The sequence below is a fragment of the Lynx rufus genome, unplaced genomic scaffold, assembly GCF_022079265.1.
Source record: "Lynx rufus isolate CCGP_SWC_20201006 ecotype Redwood Valley unplaced genomic scaffold, mLynRuf1.p SCAF_4, whole genome shotgun sequence".
Taxonomy (NCBI): domain Eukaryota; kingdom Metazoa; phylum Chordata; class Mammalia; order Carnivora; family Felidae; genus Lynx; species Lynx rufus.
The window spans coordinates 110,131,222-110,143,250 of NW_025814856.1; the positions used below are offsets into that span (position 1 = coordinate 110,131,222).

Consider the following 12,029-nt stretch of genomic DNA (forward strand, 5'->3'; position numbering starts at 1 on the left):
AAAAATGGCACATATTCTAAAATGTTCTCCAGAATGTGATGCCAATTTATACCTAATCCATTAGTATGTAAAAAGTCCAATGTTTCCCACACTTTACAAGAAATAAGATGATTTGGTTTCATTTGGACTTATTTGATTATTAATAAAATTAAACATGTTTTTACATGCTTATTTGTATTTTGTAAACTGCCTGCTTACACTTGGTTTAGAGATCAGTATAACTCAATCATAAATGCTAGATAAGAACTCTTACTACTGCATTTTATATATTATCCATTCTCATAGAAAATAAAACACTTTATTCAGCTTATTAAATTTTACCTAACCTCGGGCGCCTGGGTGGCTCAGTTGGTTAAGCGTCTGACTTTGGTTCAAGTCATGATCTCCAGGTCTGTGAGTTCGAGTCTGGCGTCGGGCTCTGTGCTGACAGCTCGGAGCCTGGAGCCTGCTTTGGATTCTGTGTCTCCCTCTCTCTTTGCACCTCCTCCACTCGTACTTTGTTTCTCTCTCAAAAATAAATTAACGTTAAAAAAAAATTTAAATTTTACCTCATCCAAACAGTTGACACGGACATTCTTGCTGGCTAACAGTGTTCCTGCTTCTTGAACAGTACCTTTAAAAAAAGAAAAAAAGAAAAGACTGAAGAAGAAAATGTAAACTAAAGTTATTTATCATTATAACAGAAAAAATCTAACACCACGGAAACAAATTTTAAAGGGTTATGTGTAAAACTAAAACTAGTCTGGTTAGATTGTTAAGAAACAAAGCATCAACACATAGTATTTTTCCCACAAAGTAATTACCCAGAACAGAGTTATAGTAACTAAAATAGCCCCATCTTGTTTTTACTTCCACTGACCTTAGAGTATATTAAATTGGCCATATTTTCTTTTTGGCAGTGATACAGTAACCACAAAGCATAAATAAGACTCTTAATACTGAAATCTTAAAGGGCATCTAGTCCAGCCCACCATCTAAAGCTTAAATTCCAGTCAATGTAATAATTGGAGTTCAAAATACAGTCAGTATTTATATTCTCTGTCATCACTAGGCCCTGTGAATTGATGGCAACATACTTATAATAGAATTCTTGGTTTAGAAATGCTTAAGTAAACATATCTTTAAAGCCTGGTTCCATATAAAAGTGCTTTTTGGTTAATAATCAGGCTCTCATACTGAAAGTCCTCTAACTTAAACCTGAAGGTTAGTCCTTTGTACATTTGGAAATAAGCCATAATTGGGCCACAACTGTCAGGTTTTTCCAGTCTTCTGTAAGGCATACTGACAGAAGCAAGTAGTTGCAAGAGAGAATGTTGCTATTATCATCATTAATAACAGTCAGCCACTCGTTCTGCCAAAAAATTTCTGGTTTGACAGGGACGAGACAAATGAAATTGAATGTTCTCAGGAAGAAAGGTTGAGATAAGCCTCTCCTCCAGAAAGGACATAAAAGGAGAATCCCACAACGAGGAGTTATTTCTGTCTTTTAACTGAAAATTACAGTTCAAGAAGATGCTAAATTCTGCTAGTTTTCCACAGTTAAATGTGGAATGCAGGATAAAGATCAGCCTGCTTCCTTCTCCCTGACCTGCTCTGCAGGCAGGTCATCTGGTTGTCTGACACCAACAGGGGACAGGCAGAGAAATGTCTCTTAGATCGACAGAGAAATAGCTCTGCTGGGGAAACGTATCAGGCGAATGATCTACAAGTCCCTGGATTACGACAGCAGCTACCTCGTAAACAGTGCATTTTTTCCCATCCTGGACTCCATCTGAGGACAGTTAGTACTACTGGATGAGGGGCTACAGAATGAATGAGGAAGGCCTTCAAGCACGTGAGCAAGTTCTACATGGGACATTAGCCATACCTGGGCTTCTCATCAGAGACTTTCTGTCACATCTTTAGAAAGGAATTAAACCAGAACAAAAACTCCGGCACCCTAATTTCACTTAAGAAAGATGCTTCAATTGATTTCCATTAGCCAGTGAAAAATAATTGAAATTATTTTCCATCTGACCAGGAGATGTTTGCTCAGTAATTGGAGAGCACCATAGGGACTGTGAGCCTGTCAAAGCATGCTACATGTTAGGGAGAATCTGGGAATTACGGCTCACATGAGAGAACAGGTCAATAATTGTATAAAATGCTTAGCCCAGTGGCCAACAATCTAAGTTATATCTGCCCCGTCAGTGAGAAATTTAAAATAAGTAAATAAAAGATGAGGTATATACACACATATCACTGAGTACCAGTTAGCCTTCTGAAATGCAAGGAATGGGATAAAAAAATTTTTTCAAACTGTTTGGGCTTCCAGATTTTGGAAAATAGATGAGCAAAATACCCCAAGAGGAAAACCTTGTGATGATTTCTAATTTGATCTTCCTTACTTAATAACATCAGCAGGAAAATATAGAAGGTCTGGAATATACTTTAAATATACAGCATTGATTGTTCTTTCATTATACTTCAATATCGTTGGTGAAATACACCTTATCGTCCAAGACTATTACATAACCCCTTTTATGCAAACAGTGAAAAAAAAAAGTAGTAAATACATTCCTTTCTTGTTAAGTACCAAACAAGATAAGTGATTGAAGATCTTCTGGTTTATACCCTTAAAGGAAGATTTTATTTATTTTGAAATAGTGCTTCCTCAGTGCTTAACAAAAAAGATATCAGAACTTAGAAAAACGGGCCAATCTACACCTAATATAAGCCCATTAAATGTGCTTCTGTGATTTCAATTTTCTCTTCTTCAAAGTTGTAAAATGGATGCCATCATTAACTGAAATATATAAATGGTATATACCAAACAGCTTCCCGGTTTTATCTGGAACTTCTTCTGGGTGTTCTAATAAATAGGTAACCTGTAAATGACCTACCAAGTGAATTCACTTGAAGAAGAAATTGTTCTAAAGGTGTCCAGAAGCAACACACAGTACTCTCTGGATTTTAAGTCTCACTTGCAGTCTGCTTAACTTCTAGAGGGCAGTGACAGGCCTAAAAGGGATACTCAAAAATGTGCTGAGTTTATTTGAGATTGGCCAACATGGCAGGTCACACTTGGCTGAAAATTTATTGTCAGTTCCAAGTACTAGTGCTGACTAATCTAGTACTTCTCCAGGTTGAGAAATGTATCAAAGGGAAAACATAGACAAAAGCAAAAACCTTAAGAACGCTACCAACCCACTTAAAAAAAAATGATTCTTATGAGTACAAACATAAACTTTGTTTATGAACTCTATTCAACCATAAACCAAAAGTTATTTCTCAAATTAAATGCACACAAAACTATGGAATCAGTAACATTTAAAACTAAAATTAATTTAACTTGACAGATGATAATGTTTTGTTGAAATTAAATTGTCTCTAGAAGTGAATATGGTAAGGACTGCTGTGGTATTGGTATCATTTTTTGTTTGGTCTGTTTTCAACTCCAGCGTATTTCTAGGACTACGGGCCAAATGATCTCTCTGTTCTGTCACTTATTCCCTGTGTGACACTGGGCAAGTTATCCAACTTGTCGATTCATTTACCATAATAACAGACAACACAAACAGCATTTTAAATGCTTTACAGACGCTAACTCGTTGCATTCTTCTAGCAATGTTGTGGGGTAGGTACCATGTAGAACCAGAAGCTCAGAAAAAGCAATGTGTCCAAGGACACATCACCAGCAAATGATTGTGGTAGGATTCCTAGCTCATGACACCTCGGTGGATCAGTCAGTTAAGCGTTGGACTTCGTTCGGCTCAGGTCATGATCTCGCAGTTGGTGAGTTCAAGCCCCAGGTCTGGCTCTGTGCTGACAGCTCAGCGCCTGGAGCCTGCTTGGGATTCTGTGTCTCTGCCTCTCTCTCTGCCCCTCCCCAACTCACACACTCTGTGTGTGTGTGTGTGTGTGTGTGTCTCAAAAATAAACAAAAAAATAATAACAGTTCCTACCTCATCAAGATTAAATGGATAGATACTTGTAAAGTGCTAAGAATTACACTAGCTCATACCAACATTCAATAAAGGCTGACTATAGTTGGTATTTTCTCATATCTCCCATTATTTTTCTTTGAGAGTACAGATATGTCCCATGGACCTTCCCTTGATAAGAATGCGTCACAGACTAAGTCCATCTCAGTTATTCTCATGGGTTGGGCCAATGAAATTGGTGAATCACATTGTCTGTGAACCAATGCAACTTGACGCACCATTTGGGCCCAGAAACATCACAGCGCTAACCAGACTAAACCTAATTAGTTCTCTTTCATACCACCTTTAAAATAAAAACTGGTGTACACCTAGGAATATGTTCCAAGGATTCCACCCCCTCCCCACCCCCCCCCACCCGCCCCTTCCAGAAACCCACCTTACAAAACTGTTCATTTGTTTACACTTTTGAAAAACTGATAGCTCTGACTGTTTAAAAGCAGAATGTGCATCCCTGGTGGATTTTGAGTGGATCCTGTTTCCTTTTGCCTACCAAAGTACCTGGCACACAGCTGGGGCTTACATGTTTGCTGACTGGAATCCCAGAGCCTCAGGAAAAACAGAAAGAGTGCAGTGTCAAAAAGGTCGGCCAGTACCATGCAGAAGAAACAATAAAAGCAGCAACTACACGACCCACAGTTCTAGGCAAAGAACTCTTGGCATGAGGAATGTAGATGTGACTGACTTGAAATTGTTGACATCAGATGAGGTGGGATCCGTTCATCAGCACCTGTTGGGTTCAAATCCGATTTTTCTTTTACATTTAGACTTGCCTTGTCAGCATGAAAAATAAATCTGCCATGGTCTCTGGGGGATCCAGATTTGACCCTGGCTGCTTAACAGAAACAAGACTGGACACTGGGAAGCCTTTATGCTGTCGTAAGTGGCCTCTCTGCCATTCCAGGTCAGATGTGGCTATCTCACTCTTGAGCTTCAATCAACCACATTAACTATGTCCGCAGTCCCATGCATCTCCATCCCGGAGCCGTGACCGTGCAGGAGAAGCCACGTAGTCACACTCTTGTCACCTGCCGGGTAACGGAACTCAGCAGGGAGCTCCTCTGGGGCGTCCACTCGGGGACTGAGGGCTTCAGGCTCGTCCCCGCGGCCTGCATCTCCCGCCCCAGCACCCGGAGCGGCGGAAGTGGGACAGGCGTTGGGGAAGTGGAAGGGAAAGCACAGAAGAACTCGCTGAGAAGATCCATGCTGTGCTAAGTGCGCCGACGGCCATGGACGCCTAGGCAACCTCTTCGCTTCCCTGCGGGTTCCTGCGGGGGCCGGGAGCTTCTGGAAGGAAGCCGGGGAGGCCAGGATGTAGAACCCTCAATGAAGCGATTTACCGACCTACTTCTGTGCCCTTATAAAGAACCCTTCTTAGGAGCTCCCTCCACCCCCCAGGCGGGGGCGGGGACAGCTAAAGGATCCAGATCTTTCGGCCTCCGGAAGTCGAAACGGCCCTTTAGACACCCTTCTAAGAACCTGAGGCCACTGTTGCCCGGACTGACGGTGGTCAAAATCACCTTGAGAGTTTTGAAGAATGTGCATCCAGGGACCCACACACCGAGGTCGCTCATTACAATGTGAGCTGGGGCCTGGAAACGTGTATGTTTCCAAAAGCTGATTTGGGAGACGGACCTCTGCAACCTCAGCTCGAGTCCCAGCAGTGCTTCCCGCTCCGCTCCTCTCCGCCCACGCAACCGGTCCGAGACCATGGAGACAAACGCTATTTCCCGGTGCGAGGCAGCCAACCTCGCTGAAAAGCAGCGGAGGGTCAGTCCGGCCAGGGGCGCCTCCAGGGCTCCGCCACGCCCCCAGACCAGGCAGGCAGCGCCCGGTCGCAGCCCAGCACCCATACCTTTCCCGATGACTTCCAGCAGCTCCTTTTCCTCCTGGGTCAGCTCGCCTTTCGTTATATGAACCATTGCTCCCGCCAGCTTGAAGATGATTCTGTTTCTTTGAAAGTATTAAGAAGAAACGATATGTGTGCGCGCGTTAGGAACGCCAGCCGCACTGGGGCAGCTCGAAACCCAGGACCCCGAATAGCCAACCACGGAAGCGTCGGAATTCTCTCCTCCCTCCCACCGGCGGGCGAGCGGCGGGCGAGCGGCGGGCGAGCAGCGGGCGAGCTCGGGCGAGCCGAGCGGTCGGTCGCCGCTAGCCCAGCGACAGTCACCGCCCCCTGCGCGTCATTGGCCGGGCCGGGAGGAGGAGCTACAGGAGGCAGCAGCGAGAGGCTCCCATTGGAGCAGCCGGGCCAGGAAAAACCCAACGGAGAAAATCAGAGGGGGAAATTAAACTCCTCTTCCACGTTTCCCAACCCCATACTGCCACTATGCTCACATATTTAGACATACGCAACATTTAAATTCTCTTTCCAGATGATCTTTGTCCGGCCGCGGCTGCTCGGGGCGTACAGACCTCCCTGTCTGTCTCTGTAAGCCCCCACCATTTCCCCGGGAGTGGTGCAGCCCGGGCCGGGGGCGGGCTGGGAGGCGGGGCGGCGCGGGAGGCGGGGCTGCGCCGGGCTCCGTGGGTCGATGTCAATGTGTCTGTCCTTCACTCCTCCATTGTCTGCCGCCGCCACTGCCGCGGGTGCCACCGCCGCTGCCGGGATCGCCGCAGCCTGCAGCCTCGCGCGTCGCCGCTACCTCCTCGGACAGGTGAGAAGCAACCCGGGTGGGACACGGGAAGCCGGGAGGGCTGCGGGAACCGCGGGCGCCGCCCCGCCGGGGGGCTTCCATCCGGGCCGGAGCTGGCGGGGAGGAGGAAGCATGTGCCTGCTGGGGCGGCTTCCTGCCCCCCGGTGGGCAAGCCTGCCCGCCACCCGGCTGCCATCGCATATATCGCATATCCGCACCCGGGACTGAAGACTCGCCGCTCGCCCCATTTGGCCGCCCCGGGAGACCCTGGGACAGGGAGCCGGCGGGGGCGGGCCACGCGGTGAGAAGCGGCGGGTGCTTACGGTCTCGTGCGTGGCACGGCCAGATGCGGCTCCCCAGAGGCCGGCGCTGGGCTTTGGGCTAGGGGCGGGATGGCGAGGAGAGCTCCCCAGGACGCGCGAGGGGAACGCATCGTGAGAATAGTGTCTGAAGAAGATAGTTCTCTTCTGGCAAGCCTTAACACCCTCCCCCCTGCCCACCCCCCCCCCCCCCAACACACACACTACTTGTCATCTCCTCTGGCCTCTGTGGAAGCTGTGGAAGAAAACCGGATCTGATCGCCCTGTGGTGCCTGTTAAGGATGTTTGGAAGCAATTTACACTTAAACTAATACTTCGTTTATGAGAGACGGCCTGGGGGAAGGGGGGAAGGAAGGGCCTCTGCTCTGCCAGAGTTCCCAGTCTTTGTAACTCTGATCTTGAGATTTATGGAAATAGGGAGGGGAGGGGAAGGGGGCGGAGATTAAATTGGTGTTGCTGCCTATATATAGCCTTAGATTAGCCTCTTAATCCAACCTTCATTCAACTGTAATATGTTGCCTCGAGCTTTGAGCTACCACCGTGGGTAGCTAGGGGGTAAATAGAAGTGTGTACCACCTCCTGTGGCTCAGAAGCAAGACTTGCTTGCTAATTCGAAGTCAGTCATTCCTCCAGGGCGCGCATCCGTAACATATTTATGGCATCATTGAAAGCTTCTTTTAGAAATTAGTGTTTACGTGTCACTGTTGTTTCTCTGCGGACTAGTATTGATGTTTCTTCCTAGACCCATCTGCTTCAAAGAGAAATATTTGAATAATTATCTAGACCTTTTTTGTTAAGCATCCCTATCACCGCGCTTTCTCCCCACAGTGCCATATATGAAATGAAATTCATTTTCCTCTGGCCGTATGCCTTTGATCTTTTTCTTTTTCTTTTTTTTTATTTTATTTTATTTTATTTTATTTTATTTTATTTTATTTTATTTTATTTTATTTTGAAGCATTCACTAACACTTATGAAATCCTGGAAGATGTTCATCATTATTGCTTGCATTTAACAAAATCTTTTCTAAACTCCAGCTGTTTTCTTTTTAAGGCTTCATCTTTGCATGCTGGGGCAGATCTGAGCCCTAACATCTCACATGAAAATACTTTGAAATTATTCATCTCAGTGTATAACAAAGAAACTGTTGTTTGATGATGCTTTAATAATGATGTGGCTGTTCAAACAACAAGTAGTAAGGCTTTTGAGAGTGACCAATCTTTTGTAACACTTAAAATGCTGTTACTGCCACAGTTACAATTTATTTAGAACATAGTATCATGCAGAAGAAACCCACAAACCTAAGAAAATGCTCCCAGAGGAGCCTCCCCCAAGTGGTGACAACATCTTACAGTGGATGTGTGTCCAGAATTGGGTACTTCATTGCCAGTATTTCCATCTCTTATGCCAAATTGGGGCCATGGTTACTTGAAGGTCACACCTGTTTGTCTCCCTGAGGTTGTCAGTTCCTCAAGGATAACAACTTATTACCTATTTTCTTGGTGTTTTATGGCATCTGATTGGTATTTAGGCCTTTGAATACATGACTTCAGTAAATTTAGAGTCAATGCCATTTAAAGACAAAAACTAATATCTACCAAGAAATACAGATAAATAATATGTGGCTTAAGTTCCTAGAAACAGATAATGTAATGGATAGCGTTCATTGGATGGATTACATTAATCATTTTGTACAGAATAAATATTTAATGTAGGAATAAGATTAGCTAATGAGCACACCTTAAACTAGATCTAGGAACTTTTTTCGTACTAAGAAAGTGTTCATGTCAAGCAAGTTTCATTAATAATAAAACAGTGACCACCCACTTAGGGAGTATTTACTTTGTTTCAGATATTCTAGCAGATGCTTTGTATAGGATTATCTTAACTATTGTTACAGTGACCCAGGAATTAGCCAGTATTATCTGTATTCGGCAGATGAGAGGACAGAAACTAGAAGAACTTAATTAATTTGCCCACGGCCCCACAGTTAGGGAGTGCCAGAGCCAGAACTGGAACCCAGATCTGTCTCCAGAACTTTTTTTCCTACTATTTTCTGCCTATGTGGCTGGCAATAAGGGGAAGGGGGAAATTATACATTCTTTCAACTAGCTAGTAGATAACAGATTCATGTAGTTCAGTATACCAAAGTAGAAGTCTCCTTCCTACCTCTTTTCCTAGTCCTTTCTTCATGACCTACAACCATTGGTATCTGTTTCTCTCATATCCTCACTGAAATATTTTATATGTTTGTAACTTACATATATATTCCCACTTTTGACAGAAATTGGAGCATACAATACACTGTTCCACACTGCATAATAAAGTTTGCATGATGCTTTGGTCTCTCTTCTGTTTCTTTCATCACCTTTTTAAAAATAATGTTTTCTAAAATGTCTGATATTTTGGGCTCTCCTCCCCTCTTTTCTGTTAGTGCCACCCTAGACCTCTCCTGGCCTGTCCACAGTGAATTGCTACGTAGCCTGCTTCTCTCTCGCCTCACTCCATCCAGCTAGTAGTTCAAGGCACCACCAGTTCAATAAACCTTGAGCACCATCATCCACCCAAGGATGAAACATATACTCTGTAAAAGACCCAGTTGGTCCACTTAAAACGTGTCAATAGCTTTTCACTGGCCGTAGAACAGAGGCCCAGTTCTTGCTTGCTAGTTCCAACTTCTGGTCCCAGCCGGCATTTCCAGTCAGCCAGCCCCTCCCACACACTCAGAGGTCACCACACTGCTGGTTCCCTCACATGCCAGTAATTTCCACCCTTTTGTTCCTGCTTTTCTCTTCCTGGAATGCCCTCCCTTCCCTCACCGCTAAGTCTCTTGTCTCCTCCTCATATCTGCTGGACCTCTCAACTTTCGAAATACTACTTACATGTAAATTCTTCTCTCTGGCTTTCGTGATCACCTCATCCACTGAGGGCATCAGATGATAATAAACACATTTCTTCGTGCCCCTCAGCTAGGGGAATGAGTAAAATCTTTACACAGGAGTTGCTGGTACCATTATTGGCATTCTCGAATTCTCACCTATCTTCTTGTGAGCCCTAGTGCTCCCCCAGCCCCCATCATCGCCGTTTCATCTGGATCCCCATGAAAATACCTGAAGCAGGTACCTTTTTCATGACGTTGTATTATAGTTCTTATTAATCTGTTTGACCCCTTCTCCTTCTCAACTTTGAATTAATGAGGACTAATTTACCCTTGTTTCTCAAAATCCATAATCCAGTGTCTGGCACCTAGTATATGCTCAGTGCTTGCTGAATTGAGTTCAGTTGCATCTCTAAGTTATTTTAGGTGGATATGTTTACCTACTTGACTAATCCCTCCTGGCATCATGAGGTGATGTGGCACTGAACACACCTGCCATAACCAAGGGCAGAAGTTCTTTAAATGTTTGGGTGTCGAGCTTCTTGACATTCTGATTGATGAATGCTGTCAACCGAGAAAAAAAATGTTGATATGCACGTGGTTACAGATTTTGCATACCATTCCTGGATTTTCCAATTAAAAGAACTATTGTGGTTGTATTTTTTTAAGAAATCCCTTATCTTTAGAGATAAGTACTGAATTATTTAAGGAGGGAATGTTATGACATCTGAAACTTGCTTCAGTGTAATTCTGTGACCATGGGGGACAGGGACTGAGAGTAAGAATATTAATGAGAAAACTGGTTAACAATTGAAGCAGGTGATGTATGCTGTGACTTCATTATACTGTTCTGTCTACTTTGGGGTATGTTTGAAATTTTCCATAATGAAGTTTTTTAAAAGGAGAAGTTGGAAGTATTGTAGTTTCTAAAAATTGTCGTTGTTGAACAAAACAGAAGACTAATATGAATGCAAATGTTCTTTCTCTATACTTGGAGTTCAGCTTATGCAGTTACTCGTTTCCATGTTCAAACAGTTACACCTCAGTTTGCAAAGGACCGTCTTGCAAACAATGCATTTCCATAAACTATTCACCTCACATTTTAACTTCTCCACAAAACTCAAAGGTAGGTGGCATTACTCAATGCTTGTGTCACAGGCTTATGAATATCGTACCGAAAGCTAATTTTCATCCTTTTTGGAAAATGACAAAGTAATTTGCAGATAAGTCTGAACGAGGGGTGCAGATACATTTAATTTAACCAAAAAAAGCAAGCTGTGAATGAAGCGGAGACACTGATTTCTTCTATGTCTCATAAACCGTTTCCGAAAAAGAAGGGTCAAACTGTCGTGAGTGGCATTGTTCGGAGAAGTGTACTCGTGTAAGCTTTTAAGGGCCACACTCAGAACGTGTGCCCGCAAGACTTCTACCCAGCATTTGCTTATTTTCATACTTACACTTCCCTGGATATTTGCAACTTTATAACTTGTGTTTCCTGACCTTTATGTTTCTTTTATTATGTTATGGACTTTTTAAATGTTGATGGTTCCCAAAGTCAACAAGGAAATTTGTTGTATCATTTTTAAAACCTCTTCCCAGACTTTGAAGATTTTAAAGAAGTTTTAATTAAGCTTCAAAGCCAAGTCTTCACGCTGTCTAAGGGCAATGTAGCCAATCCAGTATCACTGCCAGATATTGTTGAAGCATACATTAGTATATAGTCAACGCATATTTATATGAACTGTATCACTGTGGAATTTAAACCTCTCGGCCGGTGCCTCTTATCAGAGGATAACAAAACTGCTCCACGAATGAAAAGTAGAAAGCTATTTCAGCCTCAGAAGGAAAAAGTTAGTATTTACTTTCCCAATTAATACATTTAGGGAAGAAAATTGGCAGTTTTGTCTCTTGTCACTTGTCTATTGTGGGATTGTGTTAAACCCAGAAGACAAAGTAGCCCTTTAAATTACATTGATCACCCTCTGAGCAGAAGAATCTCTTCCTGGTCTGTTGATTGTGGAGTAAAGCAGGCCCATTAAGTAGCCTCTTCTGATCTGGTAGGAAATGATTATGGATGGTCTCTGGGAGACAGCCAAGCACAACCATAGCCCTGGGAATTGGAGAAAACCATGGCTCCAGCTTCCGGGATGAGATGTATTTGCCAAGGCAATCTTCCTTGCTTGCAGTTTCTTCATATATATATATATACACC

The 12,029-nt window shown here is 43.6% G+C and overlaps 2 protein-coding genes across 4 annotated transcripts in view; one reads left to right on the top strand and one right to left on the bottom strand.

The window, feature by feature from the left end:
* ANKMY2 (ankyrin repeat and MYND domain containing 2) overlaps nucleotides 1–6,064 on the bottom strand; it is a 37,709-nt gene extending 31,645 nt beyond the window's left edge. Inside the window, exons 1-2 of one of the 3 annotated variants that reach the window (XM_047096862.1) lie at nucleotides 5,836–6,064; nucleotides 549–613 (exon numbers count right to left, since the gene is read on the bottom strand). In XM_047096862.1, the coding sequence (XP_046952818.1) occupies nucleotides 549–613; nucleotides 5,836–5,902 (132 nt within the window). In that variant the 5' untranslated portion in view covers nucleotides 5,903–6,064. Of the gene's footprint in view, nucleotides 1–548; nucleotides 614–4,503; nucleotides 4,670–5,835 lie in introns of those variants that run through there. The other 2 variants (XM_047096863.1, XM_047096861.1) reach the window with 2 other exon arrangements.
* A 461-nt stretch (nucleotides 6,065–6,525) lies between these two features.
* The window catches only part of BZW2 (basic leucine zipper and W2 domains 2), a 63,171-nt gene continuing 57,667 nt past the window's right edge, over nucleotides 6,526–12,029 (top strand). The window contains exon 1 of the mRNA XM_047096901.1: nucleotides 6,526–6,640. The gene's annotated coding sequence lies outside the window, so the exon portion shown is untranslated. The remainder of the gene's footprint in view (nucleotides 6,641–12,029) is intronic.